The sequence below is a fragment of the Ranitomeya imitator genome, chromosome 4 (assembly GCF_032444005.1).
Source record: "Ranitomeya imitator isolate aRanImi1 chromosome 4, aRanImi1.pri, whole genome shotgun sequence".
NCBI classification, from domain to species: Eukaryota; Metazoa; Chordata; class Amphibia; order Anura; family Dendrobatidae; genus Ranitomeya; species Ranitomeya imitator.
The window spans coordinates 413,559,818-413,585,880 of NC_091285.1; the positions used below are offsets into that span (position 1 = coordinate 413,559,818).

At 43.6% G+C, this 26,063-nt stretch overlaps 1 protein-coding gene across 1 annotated transcript in view; it reads left to right on the forward strand.

Moving 5' to 3' along the window:
• Positions 1-3,788: 3,788 nt before the first annotated feature.
• Positions 3,789-26,063, forward strand: part of LOC138674536 (protocadherin-15-like) — a 28,342-nt gene continuing 6,067 nt past the window's right edge. Inside the window, exons 1-10 of the mRNA XM_069762359.1 lie at positions 3,789-3,834; positions 4,817-5,025; positions 5,132-5,191; positions 6,733-6,825; positions 14,147-14,233; positions 19,531-19,641; positions 22,380-22,550; positions 23,283-23,373; positions 24,106-24,212; positions 25,207-25,407. Of these exons, the coding sequence (XP_069618460.1) occupies positions 3,789-3,834; positions 4,817-5,025; positions 5,132-5,191; positions 6,733-6,825; positions 14,147-14,233; positions 19,531-19,641; positions 22,380-22,550; positions 23,283-23,373; positions 24,106-24,212; positions 25,207-25,407 (1,176 nt within the window). The remainder of the gene's footprint in view (positions 3,835-4,816; positions 5,026-5,131; positions 5,192-6,732; positions 6,826-14,146; positions 14,234-19,530; positions 19,642-22,379; positions 22,551-23,282; positions 23,374-24,105; positions 24,213-25,206; positions 25,408-26,063) is intronic.

Sequence of the window (26,063 nt, forward strand, 5' to 3'; positions counted from 1 at the left end):
TGTTTCCACCACCATGCTTTACAGTAGGTATGGTGTTTGATGGATGCAACTCAGTATTCTTTTTCCTCCAAACACGACAAGTTGTGTTTCTACCAAACAGTTGCAGTTTGGTTTCATCAGACCATAGGACATTCTCCCAAAACTCCTCTGGATCATCCAAATGCTCTCTAGCAAACTTCAGACGGGCCCGGACATGTACTGGCTTAAGCAGTGGGACACGTCTGGCACTGCAGGATCTGAGTCCATGGTGGCGTAGTGTGTTACTTATGGTAGGCCTTGTTACATTGGTCCCAGCTCTCTGCAGTTCATTCACTAGGTCCCCCCGCGTGGTTCTGGGATTTTTGCTCACCGTTCTTGTGATCATTCTGACCCCACGGGGTGGGATTTTGCGTGGTGCCCCAGATCGAGGGAGATTATCAGTGGTCTTGTATGTCTTCCATTTTCTAATTATTGCTCCCACTGTTGATTTCTTCACTCCAAGCTGGTTGGCTATTGCAGATTCAGTCTTCCCAGCCTGTTGCAGGGCTACAATTTTGTTTCTGGTGTCCTTTGACAGCTCTTTGGTCTTCACCATAGTGGAGTTTGGAGTCAGACTGTTTGAGGGTGTGCACAGGTGTCTTTTTATACTGATAACAAGTTTAAACAGGTGCCATTACTACAGGTAATGAGTGCAGGAAAGAGGAGACTCTTAAAGAAGAAGTTACAGGTCTGTGAGAGCCAGAAATCTTGATTGTTTGTTTCTGACCAAATACTTATTTTCCACCATAATATGCAAATAAAATGTTAAAAAAACAGACAATGTGATTTTCTTTTTTTTTTTTTCTCAGTTTGTCTCCCATAGTTGAGGTCTACCTATGATGTAAATTACAGACGCCTCTCATCTTTTTAAGTGGTGGAACTTGCACTATTGCTGACTGACTAAATACTTTTTTGCCCCACTGTATATATATATATATACACAGGTATATATATATATATATATATATATATATATATATATACAGTATATATATATATATATCTATAATATAACGCTGGGAGCGTCACTCTGTCCGAAGCCTTAATAGACTGCGCAGGCGCGACGCTCCCAGCGTTACATTATAGATGCCGCCGAGAGCAGGGGGTCGGGAGTACGGGTAGATGCCGCCGAGACCAGGGGGTCGGGAGTACGGGGAGATGCCGCCGAGAGCAGGGGGTCGGGAGCACGGGGGCGCCGTATGTGCGCCCGGCACAGAAAGTTTTTACTTACGCCAGTTCCGGCGCCATTGTCTTTCTCCTCCTGGTGCCGGAATCGGCGCCGCGCAGTACGCGCTTTCCGGCGCCATTTTATTGAAGACACACTGCAGTGTCTTCAATAAAATGGCGCCGGAAAGCGCGTACTGCGCAGGCGCCGATTCCGGCACCAGGAGAAGCAAGAGAATGGCGCCGGAACTGGCGTAAGTAACAAATTGCTGTGCCATGAGGCTGTGGCACTTCATGCCACAGCCATTTGTTACTTACGGCATTTCCGCCGCCATTCTCTTTCTCCTCCTGGTGCCGGAATCGGCGCCTGCGCAGTACGCGCTTTCCGGCAGTGTCTTCAATAAAATGGCGCCGGAAAGCGCGTACTGCGCAGGCGCCGATTCCTGCTGCCGGAATCGGCGCCTGCGCAGTCCGCGCTTTCCGGCGCCATTTTATTGAAGACACACCTGCAGTGGAGCCGGATGATAGGTGAGTATGGTATTTTTTTTTTTTATATATGGCAGCAGCATACGGGGGCATATAATACAATAGTGGCGCAGGATGGCAGCAGCACATGACAGAACGGGCGCAGGATGGCAGCAGCACATGACAGAACGGGCGCAGGATGGCAGCAGCGCATGACATAACGGGCGCAGGATGGGAGCAGCACATGACAGAACGGGCGCAGGATGGCAGCTGCGCATGACAGAACGGGGGCGCAGGATGGGAGCAGCACATGACAGAACGGGCGCAGGATGGCAGCAGCACATGACAAAACGGGCGCAGGATGGCAGCAGCGCATGACAGAACGGGCACAGGATGGCAGCAGCACATGACAGAACGGGCGCAGGATGGCAGCAGCACATGACAGAACGGGCGCAGGATGGCAGGATGGGAGCAGCACATGACAGAACGGGCGCAGGATGGCAGCAGCGCATGACAGAACGGGCGCAGGATGGCAGCAGCACATGACAGAACGGGCGCAGGATGGGAGCAGCACATGACAGAACGGGCGCAGGATGGCAGCAGCGCATGACATAACGGGCGCAGGATGGCAGCAGCACATGACAGGACGGGCGCAGGATGGCAGCAGCGCATGACAGAACGGGGGCGCAGGATGGGAGCAGCACATGACAGAATGGGCGCAGGATGGCAGCAGCACATGACAGAACGGGCGCAGGATGGCAGCAGCACATGACAGAACGGGCGCAGGATGGCAGCAGCGCATGACATAACGGGCGCAGGATGGCAGCAGGATGGAAGCAGCACATGACAGGACGGGCGCAGGATGGCAGCAGCGCATGACAGAACGGGCGCAGGATGGTAGCAGCGCATGACAGAACGGGCGCAGGATGGCAGCAGCACATGACAGGACGGGCGCAGGATGGCAGCAGCGCATGACAGAACGGGGGCGCAGGATGGGAGCAGCACATGACAGAACGGGCGCAGGATGGGAGCAGCACATGACAGAACGGGCGCAGGATGGCAGCAGCGCATGACAGAACGGGCGCAGGATGGTAGCAGCGCATGACAGAACGGGCGCAGGATGGCAGCAGCGCATGACAGAACGGGCGCAGGATGGCAGCAGCGCATGACAGAACGGGCGCAGGATGGCAGCAGCACATGACAGAACGGGCGCAGGATGGCAGCAGCACATGACAGAACGGGCGCAGGATGGCAGCAGAACATGATGGAGACCATATACCAATATAAATGGTATACAAAGAATGGAGAGGTCTGTAATTTTTATATTAGGCACACTTCAATTGTGAGACAGAATCTAAATAAACAATCCAGAAAATCACATTGTATGATTTTTACATCATTAATTTGTATTTTGTTGCATGAAATAAGTATTTGGTACAATAGGAAAAACAGAACTTAATATTTGGCACAGAAAGCTATGTTTGCAACTACAGAGGTCAGCTGTTTCCTGTAGTTTTGACAAAGTTTGCACACACTGCAGCAGGGATTTTGGCCCACTCCTCCATACAGATTTTCTCTAGATCATTCAGGCTTCGGTGCTGTCACTGGCAGCATTGAGTTTCAGCTCCCTCCAAAGACTTTCTATTGAGTTTAGGTCTGGAGACTGGCTAGGTCACTCCAGGACCTTGAAATGCTTCTTACAGAGACACTCCTTAGTTGCCCTGGCTGTGTGTTTTGGGTCATTGTCATGCTGGAAGACCCATCCACGACCCATCTTCAATGCGCTTACTGAGGGAAGGAGGTTGTTGGCCACAATTTTGCCATACATGACCCCATCCCTCCTCCCTTCAATATGATGCAGTTGTCCTGTCCCCTTTGCAGAAAAGCATCCCCAAAGTATGAGGTTTCCCCTAACATGCTTCATGGTTGGGACGGTGTTCTTGGGGTTGTACTCTTGACAGATGACAGATACGCTTCCTCCAAAGACTTTGAGGGGAGTTGATACCAAAAAGTTCTATTTTGGTCTCATTTGTCCACATGACCTTATCCCATGCCTCCTCTGGATCATTCAGATGGTCATTGGTGAACTTCAAACGGGCCTGGACATGTGCTGGCATGAGCCCTGAAGAAGTGTGGACGAAATGCGCGTCGGGGTGGGAGGACACGTGTACTTACTAGGAGTGTGGAGTAAGTGCCAATGAGAGTTTTCATGTCAGTATTAATACTCTTGCTAGTTGAGTCTTCACTGCCTTTACGCTAGGGATTTGCAGCACCTACACTCAGGGCATTCTATAGGCAATTTCCATTGCCAAACTTTGTTCCACATGACACTAAGGTATACAGCGCATCCTGTTTTCAGTATAAGGCATTCTATTCATTTGATGCGATTTTTGCCTCTAGCATTTATTTTTTATTACCAGACTGCTCCTCTCTACGTATTCTTTTTATATTTATCTAACTACAGCAATATAGTCTGTAGCCTATAGTGTCTCTCACATATTGAGGTCACTAATTTTTGCTTTTAATCTGGTTTTCTGTATCTAAAAATATTTAGTAAAATGTTATCAATTTATAAATATATTTTTTTTTATTTGGGCTGTTTCTGTTCACTCCCTCCTGGTTGTGGGATTATAGGGTACCAAACAGGATACATACAAGCATGTTAAGCACATGATATTTTTTGGATCACTGATTGGTTATAATTGCCTATTGTCCTGTAGCCCACCCCAGCCTTGTGCAATTCTACAATTTTGTCCCTGGCGTCCTTAGATAGCTCTTTGGTTTTGGCCGTGGTGGAGAGGTTGGAATGTTACTGATTGTGTGGACAGGTGTCTTTTATACAGGTAACAAGTTCAACCAGGTGCATTTAATACAGATAATGACTGCAGAGTAGGAGGGCTTCTTAAAGAAAAACCAACTGGTCTGTGAGAGCCAGAATTCTTGCTGCTTGGTAGGTGATCAATACTTATTTCAAGCAATAAAGTGCAATTTAATTATTTAAAAATCAAATTATATATATATATATATATATATATATATATATATATATATATATATATATATATAGTATGTGTGTAAGGACGTGGAGTCATCTATGAATACTGTATGTAGAGAAAATTAATTTTTTCACTGACTTCCTTAAGATGAATTTCATTTTATAAAATTTCAGGTGATCAATGCTCTGGAGGAAGCAACATCTTCACAGAGATACCTGAGAACAGCCCTAATGGGACGTTTGTGGCTAATCTTAGTATGTTTGGAGACCCAGTGACCAGCACAGTAAAACTCTGTCTAAGTGGCACAGACTCTGATTGGTTTTACCTGGATGGAAAGAATGTCTGGCTCAATGTGTCTTTTGGGAAAACATTGGATAAGGAGGTAATGGTGGCTACATTTTGGGGTAAACTATACATTAGAAGTTAATATATATATGCAGTATATCTAATTCAAGACTGTACATCAGTAAATGTCATGTTTTTTTTAGGTTCTGGACTCATCTGTTCTACTAGTCACCCTCTCCTGTTCTGAGGAAGGATATCCAATGGTAACTAACAATCAATTATTTGACACTTGGCTAAAATTTTACAATTGTAACTACAGTATTCATTGGCACATTAGTTGTAATATTTCTTCATTGGCAGAACACCTTTGGCTAATTGACACTGAAAATGGAAAAATCAAGTCCCTAGTTCCACAGCTAACCTTTGGCAAGCAAGAAAAGAATAGAATTTTTTTTAAGTTGATCATTTCCAATTAATAGACCATTTTATACCTTCTCTAAGTATGTTTGATCTTGTGGAAGTGTTATAAACTATGCCCTTGTATTGAGGCGGACATCGACAGTGCAGGGCCCACCGTGCAGGACTTGGGTTTGGGGCCCCCCGTATCAAGCAATAAATAAACGCAGACATTTAGGACTCGCTCACATTAGCGTATAAGATAACCAAGTGCATTCTGATGTTTTATCGGATAGCACTGGGCCCAGTGTTATTCTATGGGGCAGTGCAGATCTGCGATTCGGCATGAGAAAACAATCTCGCCATTCTGCGAATGCATCTGATAATCAGATCACGCGCACCCATACAAGTCGATGGGTGTGTGTGAAACATTGGACTGCACTCAGATGTCATCTGAGTGCAGTCCAATGTGCGTGCACAAAGACAATGGAGAAATTATGTTCTCCGTCTTCTCCACATCTGTGATACGATTCTCTCATGTGAAATAATCGGATTACAGTAAAATGTGTAATTAGCATAATCGGACCGATTCTCTGGCATGAGAGAATATATGACAGTGTGAGCAAGCCCATCACGTGTATTCACATTAAGCACAACATAATACAATAGAGGCATACCCATTTACACATTGCTATTGTACATGGTACACACCACCATAGAAAAACACCAGTTTCAGATTATGATGGATTTAAAACAAAAAAAAAAAACCAAAGATGAGCACATCATACATATACATGACACATATGGATATATGTAAAAAGCATGTCATACAGACCGCACACTGATCAATTCAAGTCAGTGATGATGTAGTTGACATGATCATGTTTATTTGCAGACCGATAATGTATAAAAAAAAATTGCAGCATTCACTATTCTGATCCGTTCTGTCATATGGACACCATCACTGCAGTGAACACATGAAACTGCCTGAAAATGATGCACGCAGAAGCGCACGTTCACTCTGTCAGCACCATTATAGTCTATGGCCCCGTCGCCGCATACATCTAAATCCCATTTTGCCGGTAGTTTGGACGTAAGCCCTGGCGGGGCCACTGACTGAGCGCCTAAACACTATGTGATACATATAGAGGAAAGGGGCCCCATCCAGCGTCTTTTACATAGTGCGGCTGAGCGTCCATTCACCTACTGTCTGCAAATGACTCGGGTACGTCACCTTCCTCTACACTGCTGGCTCTAGGATGGATCGTGAAGGTTTGGCAGCTGATCGGGCCCCTGTGCAGCCGCACCGGCGATATGTTTGTCCCTGCCTTGTATATATTTTTTATCAATTGCCACTAAGTTATCCAATCTGCATATTCCCTCTTTATTCTTTACCTCCTACCTCTAGGTCCAATACAGAATAATAGTTCAAATTCTTAATGAAAATGACAATAAACCAAAGTTTTTGGAGGAATCCATTGCGGCCCAGAACATCAGCGAGGTGATTAATATGCAGAGTTGTTTTTTTTATTATTCAGATTGTTAACTAAATGTACATGCAGATCTGTTCCTGGCAGGTGTTGCTAATAAGCCACCTAATTCTAGAATAATCCCATCCAAAAGAAGGAAGAGGGGAAAGGAAAAACTGATACTTCTGTCTTTTGCATCAGTTCTTGTTTATGACAAAATACATTAAAAAAATACTGAAAGATTGTAAGTGTGATTGCAGCTCGATCACATTTGCAAGTCTATGTGCACATAGCATCTCTTTCACTCCCGCAAACCACCTGAGTTTTTGATGCAGAAAATGCTTCCTGAAATTGCCCGTGGGGCTTATCCTAAAGCACCTTGTTTGGTATCCTCCTGGGTGTTTTGCTGTGCCTTTGTTGCCTGTGTCTTTTTTTAACTGTATATACAGTTGTGTGAAAAAATGTTTGCCCCTTCCTGATTTCCTATTCTTTTGCATGTTCGTCACACTTAAATGTTTCAGATCACCAAACAAATTTAACCCCTTAATGACAGAGCCAATTTGGTACTTAACCCCTTTCTGCCATCTGACGTACTATCTCATCGAGATGACCAGGGACTTAATTCCCAGGGACGGGATAGTATGTCATAGGAGATCAGCCGCGCTCACGGGGGAAACGCGGCCAATCGCGGCCGGGTGTCAGCTGATTATCACAGCTGACATCCGGCACTATGTGCCAGGAGCAGTCACGGACCGCTCCCGGCACATTAACCCCTGGAACACTGCGATCAAACATGATCACAGTGTTCTGGCGGCATAGGGAAGCATCGCGCAGGGAGGGGCTCCCTAGGTGCTTGCCTGAAATCCTCGGAACAATGCGATGTGATCACGTTGTTCCGAGCGTCTCCTCTGTCCTCCCTGCAGGCCCGGATCCAAGATGGTCACGGGGGCCTTCCAGGTCCTGCAGGGAGGTGGCTTGCAAGCGCAGGTGCCGGCAAGCCTCTTGCACTGCCTGTCAGATCGCTGATCTGACACAGTGCTTTGAAAAGTGTCAGATCAGTGATCTGACACTATACAATGATGTCCCACCCTGGGACAAAGTTAAAAAAAATAAATTCCTAAATAAAGAAAAAAAAAAAAATATATATATATATTGTTCCAATAGTACATTTCTTTATGTAAATAAAAAAACAATAAAAGTACACATATGTAGTATCGCCGCATCCATAACGACCCAACCTATAAAACTGTCCCACTAGTTAACCCCTTCAGTGAACAATGTAAAAAAAAAAAAAAAAAACAAGGCAAGAAACAATGCTTTATCATCATACTGCCGAACAAAAAGTGGAATAACACGCGATCAAAAAGGCGGATATAAATAAACATGGTAATGCTGAAAACGTCATCTTGTCCCGCAAAAAAACAAGCTGCCACACAGTGTCATCAACTAAAATATAAATAAAGTTATAGCCTTCAGAATAAAACGATGCAAAAATAATTATTTTTTCTATAAAATAGTTTTATTGTATAAAAGCGCCAAAACATAAAAAAATGATATAAATGAGGTATCACTGTAATCGTACTGACCCAGGGAATAAAACTGCTTTATCAATTTTACCAAACGTGGAATGGTATAAACGCTCCCCCCCAAAAGAAATTTATGAATTGCTGGTTTTTGTTAATTCTGCCTAATATAAATCAGAATAAAAAGCGATCAAAAAAGTCATGTGCCCAAAAATGGTACCAATAAAAACATCAACTCATCCCACAAAAAACAAGACCTCACATGAGTCTGTGGACCAAAATATGGAAAAATGATAGCTCTCAAAATGTCGAGACGCAAAAACTATTTTTTGCAATAAAAAGCGTCTTTTAGTGTGTGACAGCTGCCAAACATAAAAACCCGCTATAAAAACCCACTATAAATAGTAAATCAAATGCCCCTTTATTACCGCCTTAGTTAGGGAAAAATAATAAAATGAAATAAAAATTATTTATTTCCATTTTCCCATTAGGGTTAGGGCTCAAGTTAGGGTTAGGGTTCGGGCTCAAGTTAGGGTTAGGGTTGGGGCTAAAGTTAGGGTTGGGCTAAAGCTAAGGTTAGGGTTTGGATTACATTTAAGGTTGGGATTAGGGTTATGGGTGTGTCAGGGTTAGGGGTGTGGTTAGGGTTATGGTTGGGATTAAGGTTAGCGGTGTGTTGGAGTTAGGGGTGTGGTTAAGGTTGGGGTTAGAGGTGTGTGAGGGTTAGGGGTGTGGTTAGGGGTCTACTTTCCAAAATGGTGTCACTTGTGGGGGGTTTCTACTGTTTAAGGACATCAGAGGCTCTCCAAATGCGACATGGCATCCTATCTCAATTCCAGTCAATTTTGCATTGAAAAGTCAAACGGTGCTGTTTGACTTTTTCAATGCAGAATTGGCTGGAATTGAGATCAGATGCCATGTGGTGTTTAGAGAGCCCCTGATGTGCCTAAACAGTGGAAACTCCCCAATTCTAACTCCAACCCTAACCCCAACACGCCCTTAACCCTAATCCCAATCCTAACCATAACCCTAAAAAAAATCAAATTTTTTCCACAAAAATGATATTTTCACCCCCAAATTTTTATTTTCACAAGGGTAACAGGAGAAATTAGACCCCAAAAGTTGTTGTGCAATTTTTACTGAGTGCGCCAATACCCCATATGTGGGGGTAAACCAATGTTTGGGGGCATGGCAGAGCTTGGAAGGGAAGGAGCGCCGTTTTACTTTTTCAGTGCAGAATTGGCTGGAATTGAGATCGGACGCCATGTTGTGTTTGGAGAGCCCCTGATGTTCCTAAACAGTGGAAACCCCCCCCCCCCCCAAAATGACACCTTTTTTTAAACAGACCCATTAAAGAACTTATCTAGTTGTGTGGTGTGCACTTTGAACCCCCAAGTGCTTCACAGAAGTTTATAACATAGAGCCGTGAAAATGAAAAAACATTTTTTTCCTCAAAAACAATTTTTTTAGCCCGCAATTTTTTGCTTTCACAAGGGTAACAGGAGAAATTGGACCCTGAAAGTTGTTGTCCAGTTTGTCCTGAGTACGATGATACCCCATATGTGGAGGGGACCACTGTTTGGGCACACAGCGGGGCTCATAAGGAAAGTAGTGACGTTTTAAAATGCAGACTTTGATGGAATGCTCTGCGGGCGTCATGTTGCGTTTACAGCGCCCTTGATGTGCCTAAACAGTTGAAACCCCACACAAGTGACCCCATTTTGGAAACTAGACCCCCCCAAGAATCTTATCTAGATGTAAGGTGAGCACTTTGAATCCCCAAGTGCTTCACAGAAGTTTATAATGCAGAGCCATGAAAATGAAAAAAATAAAAAATTCCACAAAAATGATTTTTTAGCCCCCCATTTTTTTTAAATTTTCCCTAGGGTAGCAGGAGAAACTGGACCCCAAAAGTTATTGTCCAATTTGTCCTGAGTACGCTGAAGCCCCATATATGGGGGTAAACCACAGAATGGCTGCATGGCTGAGCTCAGAAGGGAGGGAACACCATTTGACTTTTTGAACGCAAAATTGGCTGGAATCAATGGTGGAACCATGTTGTGTTTGGAGACCCCCTGATGTACCTAAACTGTGGAAACCTCCAATTCTAACTCCAACCATAACCCCAACACACCCCCAACCCTAATCCCAACCCAAACTATAATCCTAATCACAACCCTAACCTCAACACACCCCTAACCCTAATATCAATCCTAACCATAACTCTAATCACAACCCTAACCCCAACACACCCCTAGTCCTAATCCTAATCTCAACCCTAATCACAGCCCTAACCCCAACACACGCCTAACTCTAATCCCAATCCTAACCATAGCCCTAACCACAAACCTAACCCTAATCCCTACGCACCCATAACCCTAATCCCAACCCTAATTCTAACCCTAACCATAACCCTAATCCCAAACCTAACCCTAATCCCAAACCTAAGGCTTCTTTTACACTTACCGGGCTTTTTGCAGCCCGTTATTGCGGGCCTTTTTTGCAGGCTGTATTGCCACAATTTTCACGGTCTGCCGCAATAACGGACCGCAAAAAACTTGCGGATCACCGTTTTTGGGGTTTGCAATACTATGGCAAAAGTATTGGAGAAAAAAATTGCAGTTCGCAAAACCGGAAGTCACGGTGCACCGCAAAAACAACCTTCCGTTGTTTTTGTGGCCCCATTGAATTACAATGGGGGCCGTGTCCGTAACCCATGAAAAATATTGATCAGGCTCAATATTTTTACAGAGCCACAAATACGGCCCTCAAGGCCATACAGCCTATGGCGCTCCGTGGAATTATTGCGGCCCGTTTTTGTGGCCCCATAGAAATCTATGGAGACCGCAAAACCGGGAAGCAAAACCACAGTAAGTGTAAAAGAAGCCTTACCCTAATCCTAACCCTAATTTTAGCCCCAACCCTAACCCGAACTTTAGCCCAACTCTAACCCTAATGGGAAAATAAAAATAAATACATTTTCTTTATTTTATTATTTTTACCTAACTAAGGGGGTGATAAAGGGGTGGGTATTTACTATTTTTTTGATCACTGTGATAGGGATTATCACAGTGACTAAAATGAACCAATAGGAAAAATCTTTCTATTGTTGCCGGGTTCCGGCCGGCAGATCCCGGCGGGAGCACTACGAATGTGCCCACCATTTTTTTCCCGGATGAAGATGGCGGCGCCCGCCCGAGGAAGCAGGAGGAGCATCGGGAGGTACGGGGGGGATCGGGGATCCTATTTCTCTCTCCTCTGATGTGCGATCATATCAGAGGAGAGAGAAATTAAATGGCACATTGGATTTTTTTTTTACACAATAGGTAGCGGCGATCGCAAAATCGAGGTCAGTAAAAACCGACCCGAATCAAGATGTTTTCTGGCAAAACTGATGAGCCTCTGGGGTTATGGTACGGCAGCAAGATGGTATCGTTTCCCACAGGTGAAGCTTGGTCCCCAGGGCTCCCGGTGTGCTGAGGAGGGATGGTGTATGCCGGCATATAAATGAAGGAACCAGGGTTGTAACGTCTTTACCTGGTTTACTGGTTAAATCATGCCACAGTCCAAGGTACCAGCAACAGGTGCTGATGTGGTCTGGCCGGCCTAGAAGCAATGGTGGATCCCTCTCCCAGGTGAGGTCCGTAAGCCTTCCCACTCGCTCTCATATGCGAGGTCCTTGCTGCCTGTGGCTTCCTGACAAAGTCCTCTCTCTACTGTCCTGGGATAGTTACCCGTATCGTGGGCAATGCGAGCCTTTTTATTGGGTCTCTATCACGACCCGGGCTCTCCGTGTACTGCTGCACCTTCAGGTGTGGGTGCGGGCAAAGTACATAAAGTCCTTTGCCCTCCGGTTCTGCTGTGCGACCTAGATTTCATCACAACCTCAGGCTCCTGGTGCCCGGTTCCTGCGCTTTGGCTCAGAGGGTGCCCGGTCACAGTTCCTCTCTAAGCCCTTTCCTTCTCCTTTGCTCCTTTCCTCAGATGCTCACTACATTACAACCCTTCAGGTTATCTTCCATTCCTGGAGCTGCAGCACATTCGTGGCTGCACGGCCCCACTCTCTGCTCTTCTTCCTCTCTCCTACACTGTCTCTCAAGACTGATCTAACTCCACCTCATGGCAGGAATACTTTAAGCTGGGGAAGCTCCCCTGAATCCGATTCAGAGCTCCCCCTTCTAGCCTGGATTCAGAATGTGTTGAATGTAGGTTCTTACTTGGTAAAGGAATCATCCTTGCCTCCAAGCATGATATCACCCTCCCCAAAAGGATGGCAACATCACTGTAACAACCGGTTACCTGGGGTGTTACAGTGGTGTCATGAACAATGACCTTAACTGAGGCAAGTGAGGCCTGCAGTTCTTTGGATGTTGTTGTGGGGTCTTTTGTGAGTCATCACTGCACACTTGGGGTAACTTTGGTAGGCCGGCCACTCCAGGGAAGGTTCACCACTGTTCCATGTTTTTGCCATTTATGAATAATGGCTCTCACTGTGGTTTGCTGAAGTTCCCAGGCTTTATAAAAAGCTTTATAACCTTTTCCAGACTGATAGATCTCAATTACTTTGTTTCTCATTTGTTCCAGAATTTCTTTGGATTGCATCATGATGCCTAACTTCTGGGGATATTTTGGTATACTTCACTTTGTCAGGCAGGTGCTAATTAAGTGATTTCTTGATTGAGAACAGGTGTGGCCGTAATCCAGCGTGGGTGTGGCTAGGGAATTTTAACTCAACTTCCCAAAGATGTGATAAACCACAGTTAATTTATGTTTTCAGGTGGGGGCAATCACTTTTTCACACAGGGCCCTGTAGATTAGGATTTATTTTTCCCTTAATAATAAAGACCATCATTTAAAAACTATATTTTGTGTTTACTTGTTTTATTTTTGTCTAATATTTCAATTTATTTGATAATCTGAAACATTTAAGTGTGACAAGCATGCAAAAGAATTGAAAATTAAAAAGGGAACAAACGCTTTTTCACACAACTGTATAAACCAGTGAGTAGCTTCCCATTCAGAAGAATGACGCGACTTCACAGCTTTTAAAGCCTGAAGCTATTCAAAGAAGGTAAAAAAGATGGAATACATGCATAGATAGTCATTTTGACATTGCAGTACATATGCTCAATCTTTTTACCATTTATTAAACACTTTTTTCAGGTGGTTTTCGGGCTGAATCCGCATGAAAAAGATGTCGTGTGAATGTACCCTAAAGGGGTAAATCTGGCGAGATAACAAGGCTCAGCATCATTGTGAATCTTGTACAACTGTATACCTGGTGTAATTTTTTATTTTACAGAAAAAACATATACAGTGTGATAATACTATCATAAAAAGTAAGACAAAGTAAATAATTGTTAAAATTCATAAAGTATAGAAAATGTTTACCAAACTGAACAAAAAAATGAATCAAACTAATTTTATAGCTGTAATGATATGAGTTAAAACACTAAAAAATGGAGCAACTCTGCAAATAGTCTAGCTTAAAAAAAAATCCGCTACTGTTGAGTGTTTGCAGCTCCCGAGGAAATCTATGTGTTGTCATGTATTCATACTACAAGTATGCTATATGTATTCTGCAGCTATATTTAATGATGCATGCTGAAAATAAGAAAGTCTGACTCCCCCATCAGACTACACGGTGTTTATCTGTAGTCTGTAGCTTAGAGACACATAGCTGTGAGCGGAGCTGCAGACACAAAACAGTAAAATATAACAACACTACAGTTTGTTTTAGATGATCCTTGTAAGGCAGAATTTACATAAAGTTACTGACAGTATAACAATGTAACAATTTACACCCGTGTTCACATTGCATGTTTTTAAGCTGGCTGAGGTGGACTCTGTAGTATTTACTGCGAAGGCAATGGATTTAGATGGCGATACATTGATGTATGTAATAGACCGAACAAGGGTGAGTACAAGAAATGTTGTCTTGTAATGTCAGTGACTAGTACACACGTGATCAGATAAGCTATAAGTGCATCTTTAGTTGTATTATAAATAAATTACTGGTATGTGAAGTTACCCTGAGCCAAGCTATAAGGCTGGAGTCACACGAGCGTATCTTGTCTACTGCAACAGAATGAGGGGCCTTCCTGCTTCTGTGGGCCTGTGACACCCACAGAAGGCCCACAGAATCAGGAAGACCTGACACCACAACAATAGGAGCCCTTAAAGGGACCACACTTCTTATTTTTCACACTATCTAGAAAACGCAGTTTGAAAAAGACCTGAGGCAGGGTCGAAACGTTACTACTTCGTTTATACTCCCTGCTGTGTGTGTGTATATATATGATATATTTTTGGGGGGCCTAAAATACAAAGGAAATGTGTCATCTTTAACATTAACCCATTTAGGGATCATTTAATCTTCTACTTGCTTAACTGTTCACAATAACAGTAATTTTGTCCAGGGGTGCCCAAACTTTTACATGTCACTGTATATGTTTTTATTTCTTTACTTTTAAAAGGGGAAAAATAAGGTGATTTGAATTTCTTATATTTATTATTTTAAAAACTCTTTATTACTTTGCTTTTCAGTCCCCTTGGAGAACTTAAACCTGCAAACCTGCAATTGTCTGATCATGTGTTCTACAGGTCCTTCTCAAAAAATTAGCATATAGTGTTAAATTTCATTATTTACCATAATGTAATGATTACAATTAAACTTTCATATATTATAGATTCATTATCCACCAACTGAAATTTGTCAGGTCTTTTATTGTTTTAATACTGATGATTTTGGCATACAACTCCTGATAACCCAAAAAACCTGTCTCAATAAATTAGCATATTTCACCCATCCAATCAAATAAAAGTGTTTTTTAATAACAAACAAAAAAACCATCAAATAATAATGTTCAGTTATGCACTCAATACTTGGTCGGGAATCCTTTGAAGAAATGACTGCTTCAATGCGGCGTGGCATGGAGGCAATCAGCCTGTGACACTGCTGAGATGTTATGGAGGCCCAGGATGCTTCAATAGCGGCCTTAAGCTCATCCAGAGTGTTGGGTCTTGCGTCTCTCAACTTTCTCTTCACAATATCCCACAGATTCTCTATGGGGTTCAGGTCAGGAGAGTTGGCAGGCCAATTGAGCACAGTAATACCATGGTCAGTAAACCATTTACCAGTGGTTTTGGCACTGTGAGCAGGTGCCAGGTCGTGCTGAAAAATGAAATCTTCATCTCCATAAAGCATTTCAGCCGATGGAAGCATGAAGTGCTCCAAATACCCTGATAGCTAGCTGCATTGACCCTGCCCTTGATGAAACACAGTGGACCAACACCAGCAGCTGACATGGCACCCCACACCATCACTGACTGTGGGTACTTGACACTGGACTTCAGGCATTTTGGCATTTCCTTCTCCCCAGTCTTCCTCCAGACTCTGGCACCTTGATTTCCGAATGACATGCAAAATTTGCTTTCATCAGAAAAAAGTACTTGGGACCACTTAGCAACAGTCCAGTGCTGCTTCTCTGTAGCTCAAAAGTGGCTTTACCTGGGGAATGCGGCACCTGTAGCCCATTTCCTGCACACGCCTGTGCACGGTGGCTCTGGATATTTCCACACCAGACTCAGTCCACTGCTTCCTCAGGTTCCCCAAGGTCTGGAATCGGTCCTTCTCCACAATCTTCCTCAGGGTCCGGTCTCCTCTTCTCGTTGTACAGCGTTTTCTGCCACATTGTTTCCTTCCAACAGACTTACCATTGAGGTGCCTTGATACAGCACTCTGGGAACAGCCTATTTGTTGAGAAATTTCTTTCTGGGTCTTACCCTCTTGCTTGAAGGTGTCAATGATGGCCTTCTTGACATCTGTCAGGTCGCTAGTCTTACCCATGATGGGGGTTTTGAGTAATGAACCAGGCAGGGAGTTTATAAAAGCCTCAGGTATCTTTTGCATGTGTTTAGAGTTAATTAGTTGATTCAGAAGATTAGGGTAATAGGTCGTTTAGAGAACCTTTTCTTGATATGCTAATTTATTGAGACAGGTTTTTTGGGATATCAGGAGTTGTATGCCAAAATCATCAGTATTAAAACAATAAAAGACCTGACAAATTTCAGTTGGTGGATAATGAATCTATAATATATGAAAGTTTAATTGTAATCATTACATTATGGTAAATAATGAAATTTAACACTATATGCTAATTTTTTGAGAAGGACCTGTATATACCACAGTACAACAGTATTGCTGTTTAAAGCAAAAAAACATTTCCAATGAAGCCCAGCCTGTGGATGAACTTCACAGGAGTACTGACAAGGCAACCATTGAGGCCTTCAACAAGCCCCTTGCTGCTATGGCCACATATCAGCACCCTGCAGGGTGGGACGATGGGCTCAAGATACAATGCGCACATTAAATGCTGTTGACAATGGATGACAGCTGCACTTAAAGGGAATCTGTCATCTAATTTTGGCCCTATAAACTGCGGCCACCGCCATTAGGGGCTTATCTCCAGCATCCTGTAATGCTGTAGATAAGCCCCCGATGTAACCTGAAAGATAAGAAAAACAAGTTAGATTATACTCACCCAGGGGCGGTCCTGGTTCAGGTCCGATGGGTGTCACGGTCCGGTCCAGCGCCTCCCATCTTCATAGGATGATGTCCTCTTCTCTGCTTCCTGTCACAGCTCCGGCGCAGGTGGACTGATTTCCTCTGTTGAGGGCAGAGCAAACTACTGCAGTGCGCAGGCGCCAAGAAAGTTCAGAGAGGCCCAGCGCCTGTGCACTGCAGTACTTTGCTCTGCCCTCAACAGAGGAAATCAGTACACCTGCGCCGGAGCCGCAACAGGAAGCAAAGAAGAGGACGACATTGTATGAAGATGGGAGGCGCTGGACCCGGACCACGACGCCCATTGGACCGGACCACCCGCCCCCCCAAGTGAGTATAATCTAACTTGTTTTTCTTATCTTTCAGGTTACATCGGGGGCTTATCTACAGCATTACAGAATACTGGAGCTAAGCCCCTGATGTCGGTGGCCGCAGCTTATAGGCGAAAAATGGGGTGAGAGATTCCATTTAAGGTGCTAACAGCAGCAATTGGCACTGTCATTGCTGCTGTTACAGGCAGGTACTGGCTGTGTAACACAGCAGACATCTCCCGGGTATGGGGCAGGCTCAGCTATCTATACACAGACAATCGACATGGGATGTATCAGTACATCCAGTGTCACTAAGGGGTTAAATTTCACTGCTTCATTTACTTTCACATGTTGTAAAAAAAAAAGAGGAAGTGAAAAAGAGTGTTGGATAACTAATGTTACTATATAACTATAGGGCTTCCATTTTCTTAGAAAGGTAAAAAAAAACAGGAGTGGATTTGCTTCTAAAGAAAAGGGAAACTATTAAAATTGTCACTACAGTGTCACCTCAAATATATCCGGTGGATTGGTGATCAATGCTTTAGGCTATACAAACTGCAAAAAATAAAAAAAAATCTGAACTGAATTCTCTCAGTGAAGGGATAGGCAGAAGAGTAACAAGGGGATGTCAAAATAATTTTCTCTACTAAAGAACAATGCCCAGGTCAAATGTTACTTGGCCTTTTCTGTTAGGCTGGTTTCACACGTCAGTGGCTCTGGTACGTGAGGTGACTGTTTCCTCACGTACCGGAGCCACTGACACACGTAGTCACTGATTTTTTGCGGACCGTGTCTCCGTGTGCCAAACACGGAGACATGTCAGTGTTCGTGGGAGCGCACGTATTACACGGACCCATTAAAGTCAATGGGTCCATGTAAAACATGTACTGCACACGAACGTTGTCCGTGTGCAGTCCGTGTGCCGTGCAGGAGACAGCGCTCCAGTAAGCGCTGTCCCCCCCACATGGTGCTGAAGCCGCGATTCATATCTTCTCTGTAGCAGCGTTTGCTGTAAAGAAGATATGAATAATCCATTTTTTGGTGGTTTTTCGTGTATAAAATAAAGGTCCATGTCCCCACCCCCTGTGCGCCCCTCTTCCCCCCCGCTGTTCTCAAAATACTCACCCAGCTCCCTCGTTGGCTGTCGCTGCTTCCTGTCCTTGCCACACCTTCTACTGTATGCGGCCACGTGGGGCCGCCGATTACAGTCATGAATATGCGGCTCCACCTCCCATAGGGGTGGAGCCGCATATTCATTACTGTAAATGAGCGGCCCCACGTTACCGCATACAGTAGAAGGTGCGGCCAGGAGAGGAAGCAGCGACAGCCAACGAGGGAGCTGGGTGAGTATTTTCAGAACAGCGGGGAGGGGGGGGCGCACAGGGGGTGGGGACATGGACCTTTATTTTATACACGATAAACTTAAAAAAAAAAGGATTATTCATATCTTCTCTGCAGCAAACGCTGCTGCACAGAAGCTATGAATCGCGGTTTCAGCACGATGCAGGGGACAGCGCTAGACTTTAGCGCTGTCTCCTGCACGCTCCGTGTGGTAACCAGTGGGCAAACGGGCGGCACACGTGTGCCACACTGATGTGCAACAGAAACGCAGGTGCACACGGACACGGTTATGCGCAGTGTATTTGCCTCCGGCGCCTGCGCATTATGCTTTGCCCAACTGTGGGCATAGCATAATTTACATCACTGCGCATGCGCGGGTCATAACTTTACCCTGGGTGCCCCGGAAGTGATCATATGGGCAGACAGAAAGAACGATAGATAGAATGATAGGCAGGCAAGCGATTTTGGCACCAAACTTACGCTCGCATGTCGGGCTGAGAAAAATGTACCGGCATCCAGATAAACAGTCTGCCCATATGATCACTTCCGGGGCACCCAGGGTAAAGTTACGACCCGCGCATGCGCAGTGATGTAAATTATGCTATGCCCACAGTTGGGCAAAGCATAATGCGCAGGCGCCGGAGGCAAATGCACTGCGCAGCTGCTAAGAAAAAGCACGATCTGTGCCATTCACAGATCGCGTTTACGAAAGACACGCCGAGAAGCAGGGGGGAGGAACCGCTATTTGACAACGCCCATCTGACCTGACTCACTTGAGTGACAGGAGAAAACGGCCACTTCACAAAGGTATTTCGGCAGCATCCCGGGGGAATAAAGGCACCAAAAAGGCACTAAAGTAAAGCCCAGCTCTGCCCCTATTTCACATTATTTTTATCTAATCTTTAAAAAACGGGGTGACAGGTTCCCTTTAAGAGCTTGATCCTGATTATAATGCATGCCATGTGTTTACAAAGAAGGTCTTCTTTCCATTGTTCACAGGGTGATTTTAAATACTTTCACATGGATCTCCCTTACAACGGGAAAGTATTGCTGTCTAGGCCTTTAGACTATGAAAATATACAGGAACTGGAGGTTATCATTCATGCTGTGGTAAGATATCTGGTTACAACACCTTTGTTTAGTATTTCGAAATAGAGATATTCATATTTCAGCATAAATTAATTTACCTTCCAAGGAAAGTCCCAGGTTTTAGTTATCAATTATTTATTTTCCTGTACATTAGATTCAGATACATTCCACAGATCTTCTGTAAGTCTACGTTTCCACAATGCGCTTTTGGTGAGTTTTTGATGTTGCAGAATTTCTGCACCTATTACTATATTTAAATTTGGTTACTTGCATTTTTACATTGCGTTTGCGTGCGTTTTTTTAATATGGGTTTTTATAACGTTTTTGACCCTGCGGTTTTTGACTCTTTTTGGTGTATCATTCTTTAAATAAAGTTGCTTTGGTTTTGAAACTTCCTGGTATTTTGATTTCACTGAACTTTATTGACACACTTATTACATACGCTGATTACATACATTTTTGATGTGTTCATGCCATGGAAATGCAGCGTTTTTTACCTGCTGATTTTCAGAATCTATTGTAAGTCTATAGGGAAAATCTGCACATAACACTTGCAAGACAAATTGACAGGTTGCGGATCTGAAGAAGCAGAGTGGGCAGAAGATTTCTAGAAATCCCATCCACTTTGCTGGAAATGTAAGATGCTGCGGTTTTTATGCGGGGAATACATGCAGCGTTACAAATGCGATAAAAGCTCATTGTGGCAATGTAGAGATGAGAAGCTGCAAGAATTAGGACACATTTTACTATAAAAGCTTTTCCATCTTCTACAAGAAGAAGAGACAGACTGCTATAAACACATGACAATCCAACCTATTTGTATCCAGACATGTCTTAAATAGGTTAATCCTTCCAGGGGTGTCCCCTCGCACCAGTAGTAATCACATTTAACTATAATCTCTTGGAGATTATACTACTTGACACCGCTAGCAATCATGGGCTAGTCGGTAGTCACTGATTCCGGCTGGGTCTGGGTGGTACTCTCCTTCCATCGCCTTTGAGCTTTCGGCTTAACTTTCTGATCTTCCTACATATGGGTGCTCTCTCGTTTAGTGATGTGGAGCTAATGCACAGTGACAGACAGACACTTAATATTATGTCATTTCTAATTGAAAGTAAAAATAGAACAGCTAAACTCAGGGTGACTATGGCACTGTAGGAAAATCCTTGCCGAGTGCAGAGTGCGGCTGTTATTACAGTCACCTGTAAAATGGATAGTTATTATGTAACAAAGGTCAATGCTGGTATAACTGATGAAACATAGCTATGACTAAAGGTACAAAATATATTTATAGATTTTCCAATTTTTGGCTTCATATTTATTATTTGGCAAATATACAGTAAGATTTTGATGGAAATAATCTTTAAAGGGAATCTGCCTCCAAGTAGAGAGGAATGAGGCCAACACATTTAGAATTACTAAGGCATGGGCGTTCCCATTATCACATCATCTTACTTCTTTTTAAAGTCTTGTTACCCCTTTAACCTTTATGAAGCAACCAGAGGTAAACAGACTAATGATGGGGACTACGCCTGGGCCAGTTCTTTATGCTTGCCCTCAGGCTAATAATTGGCTGCTACGCCTGGGCAAGTGATTTATGCTTGCCCCCAGGCTAACGAAAGGCTGCTACGCCAGGCCCATTGCTTTATGCTTGCCCCCGGCTAACGATTGGCTGCTACACCTGGGCCAGTGCTTTATGCTTGCCCCCAGGTTAACGATGGGCTGCTACACCTGGGCCATTGCTTTATTCTTGCCCCCAAGCTAACGATGGGCAGCTACGCCTGGGCAAGTGCTTTATGTTTGCGCCCAGGCTAATGATGGGCAGCTACGCCTGGGCAAGTGTTTTATGCTTGCCCTAGGCTAACGATGGGCTGCTTTGCCTGGACCAGTGCTTTATGCTTGCCCCCAGGCTAAGGATGGGCAGCTATGCCTGGGCCAGTGCTTTATGCTTGCCCCTGGCTACCGAAGGATTAATACACCTGGGCCATTGCTTTATGCTTGCCCCCAGGCTAACGATGGGCAGCTACGCCTGGGCCAGTGCTTTATGCTTGCCCTCAGGCTAACGATGGGCAGCTATGCCTGGGCCAGTGCTTTATGCTTGCCCCAAGGCTAACTATGGGCTGCTACGCCTGGGCCAGTGCTTTATGCTTGCCCCCATGCTAATAATGGCCTGCTATGCCTGGGCTATCAATTTATGCTTGCCCCCAGGCTATCGAGGAAATTCTACGCCAGGGCCACTGATTTATGCTTGCCCCCCAGCTAAAATTTGCCTGCACCATAGTAAGGTAAAATTTCCTTCCCGATTCCACATATGGAAATCAGTCTATTTCCTTGGATCAACGTCCCATTGCAGAGTCTACTACTCAGAGTCATAAACTGTAATCTATTTATCAAGAAATTCACGACATCTATGGTATGACAAGTATTGATTTACACAGAAGAGCAAAGTAGCCATTATTGTATATTCATAATAGTTATTCAAACAGAGAAAAAGGGGTACATTATCTTACCCTTTCCATATTGCAAATGATCCTTAGTAATGCCCAATGGTACAGGTTGATAGTAAGTTACACCTAAAGGGATGAACTGGATTTCTTTCACAACAGGCAGCCAGGCAATACTACTATATAGTCAACTGTACGTTATTACCTGTCCTCCAAAGTTTTCATGCTGTGCTGGTTTAGTCTGTTCATCTGTGAAGATGTAAGTTATAAAGACTATGAATGAACATTTCTAGAAATATATTCTTCTACAACAGGAAATGACAACAAGAGAGAGGCAGCGCTCTACAGCGAGAGTGCGGGTCATCGTGCTTGATGGGGATGATCAGTACCCACAGTTCCTTCCCTGTCTTTATATGTTCCATGATGGTGTCAAAGTCTGTACCAGTCCAACGTACTTGGTAAACATAACATCAAGATTAGAGCCAGTAAGTTTTTTGAAAATGTTGGATTTATTTATCATTGCTGTTTCTCCAGTATTCAGTAGTAATCTGCACTTTCTTATGGGTTCAGTATATGCGTCTTATTCTCTATAAGATTTGCGCCATTTTTAAGATGTCTTTCTTTTATAAGTTTTTTTTTATTTTTCTCGACAACTTTGCTCATGCAGGTATTTTAGAAATATTCATAAAATGTAACTTACCAAATGTCGTATTTTGGAGGGCATTTATCACTGTAATATTTTATTTGACGCATTTTAAGTGATGCGACTTAAGTGATTTTGAAATTTTTGCACTAGAAAATCGCTAGAACTATTATTTATTTTATTATTATTATACATTTTTATAGCGCCATTTATTCCATGGCGCTTTACATGTGAATACGAGGCAAATATAGACAAATACATTAAACATGAGCAGATAACAGGCACACGGGTACATAAGGAGGGAGGACCCTGCCCGCGAGGGCTCACAGTCTGCAGGGGATGGGTGATGAAACACTAGGAGAAACTGTTAAATACAAAAAAGGGCATTTTCTGTGTTGTGCCAAATTTTTGATCTGGGGGCCCATTTTGAATATTTTGGAGTACAAACGACAGCAAATACAAGACAAAAAAAATAAAGAAAGTAACTTCAATAACTTGATGAATCAGGGCCATAACGTCTATTGACTAGACAGATGGTGCATAATGAAAAGATGTTTCCTGCTTGTATTGCCAGGTTGGGCCACTTGTGTTCACTCCCGGGCCTATATTTGCAGAAGATGGTGACAAAGGAATAATGACTCCAATCTCCTATTCTTTACTGTCAGGTAAAGTATATACAACATTAACTCAAAGTTATAACTCCTTAAACATTAGAAATACCAATATGTAACCACCTGGGTGTTTCCTTTCCCTTTAAGATCTCCAAGCTATTCTCTGTTTGTCAATGTATTGAATTTTGCAAGCTGAATACCTTATAATCTTTTTTATGGGTATAGCAAACAAACGATGTCTAAGTATCTTACGAAATTCATTAGTAGATTATTATGGGGGTTTTAACTAGGGGTTGGATAGGAACTAATGCAGGAGCCCAGAAGCGTCAGTTCTGATGAAGCTGGAGTAAGATGCACCAAATTCATAAAAAAAGTATGTACCTCTTAAGTCTTAAATTTTCCATGATGTATTATTATGTCATGGAGTGTGATAGGGTGTTTGGAGCAAGCTCAGGAGCTGAGACCGCATCACACATGCCAGATACTGGTTATATTACATAAACGGCATCTGCTATAGGGATTGAGAGAAAGAAGATCCAGCCTTGGTTAGCTCCATCTCTTTTTTCAAAACAGCCATAAGAACTTGCAGATTTTCCTACTCCATGGATTCAACATCTGCTAACAAAGGAGGGAGGAATTACAGTAAAAAAAAGTGGAAGGAACAAGGTCTGACCAAGCAAACAAGCAGAAAGACTTATCAGTCCAAGTCTGGAGAGATGTGATGGAATGAGCCAGCATGAGACTGTTTATTATTATACATATATTATTTACCTTATTATCATGCAGGTCCAGGCAGTGATCTGTTCCAGATTGATAATATTACTGGATCTGTTTCCCTGATAAACACATTGGAAAGTATCCCTGCTTCTACTATCTATAATTTGAAAGTTATGGTAAGTTTTAATTTATCGTCATTTAACTCATTCAGAAATGTTCAATGTTCAAATGGATTGAAGTTCATTCTTTGTCCTCCGTAGTACACGCCTGCTCAAGGCAATCTTGCCTTGTGCAGGCGTGTACTACGGAGGACAGAGAATGAACTTCAATCCAATATTGTGGCCAGCATGCAGCCAGCAGGTAAGGAAAGGGTGAATCAAACACCCGAAAACTCCGCCCATATGACCGAAAACCGGTCCCGCCAAATTCAGGTGACAGGTTCCCTTTAAAGGGGACTTAGGGGACAAGTCTGCAGTAACTCTTTGTGATGTGCTCTGTGAGGATTCTCCGATGCTGGTGCCGGGACCAGCGATCATGTGACCGCAAGTATGTGATTTACATACTTCCGGCCTCATTCTGAATAAACAGTACATGCCCGGCCTTGCTCAATACACTTGTATGGACCAAAGCTATGCACCAGTAGCATTGATACTGGGAGGCAGAGGGTGCGGTTGCTTCAGGCATGGTCATGGTCTCCCTGCACTACAGCTCTCTGTTCTGTAGACCACAGGTTGCTTTAAACTTGTGGTCAATAGCACAGCAGGTGATGCCGGGAGAGAAGCGCCGACGCACATGCAGAAAGTCAAAGAGTCCCAGTTCAGTGACATAATCGCATAATTGCAATATATTAAGATAAAAAAACTTTGATGGGACTGCTTCTTTACGACACTATATGGAGGTGTATGATCACTGTATAATACATTGGGCAGCACTGTGTGAAGTTATGTGGGCAGTGGATGTGCAAACTGGGCTGCATTTTCTATTAACACAAAGCACATTACATTTCAATGCTTGGCAAACACTTTCCTGGCTAAAAGAAATGTTGCTAACCTCAGAAACAATGTCCTGAAGAGATGTAGGACTTAGGTCGGAGAGGTCCTATGCACAGAATGTAGAGATTTCAAAGTATAACATTAATAAGGTTTTATGTCATGTTATTATTCCCTGCAGGCCTTGCAAGTTTGTGACTCCAGAAAATTTTCCTTGGCAGAGGCAAAAATCCGAGTGCTGGCACCAAACAGGCATGCTCCTCGCTTTGGTGCTACTCAGTATCAGGCATTTGTGCAAGAGGATAACAATCCCGTGGCCCTGGTCAGCACATACAATGGCCGCGTGCTTTCTCTCATGCCTTCTGATGGAGATTTCCCCAATGTAAGTCATACAATCTGACATCTTGTTTCTTACCGCAATTGTAAAATTACTTCTAACCGATACATTATATATAAACTATTAGATATCATTGAGGGCGCCTTCATGATCTGATATTAGCTGGATATCAATGAAAAATTATGAAACGGACTGTTTTAGTTTTGCTTGTGCATTTTTGCTGTTTTCTTCCAACCACAACATTCTCTAGGTCTAATGGGTTTTTTTTTCAACCCTTCTTTATAAAAAAAAAGTCTAAAGAAACATGACAAAAATATGTGAACAAAAATATGACGCAAAGAAGGCTTGTAATTTTACAAGCAATAAAAGCTATAACAAACAAGTGTAAAAGAAGCTTGAAGGGTATGCCTACGTTAGGTAATACAGGTTAAAGTGACAGACCCCCATTATAGTCAAAAGGGATTTTCTGTTCCTGTGATGAAAGAGCAAAAAGAATGTATATGCCGGGAAAGGTCAGAGAGGCCCGGCGCCTGCGCACTGCAGTACTTTGCTCTGCCTCAACAGGGCAGACAAAGTACGCCTGCGCTGGAGCCGCAGCGTGAAGACCAGAAGAGAACGTCATCTGATGAAGATGGGAGGCCCCGGACCCGGACCAACAGCGGGACCGCCCCTGGGTGAGTATAATCTAAGGTCTTTTTCTC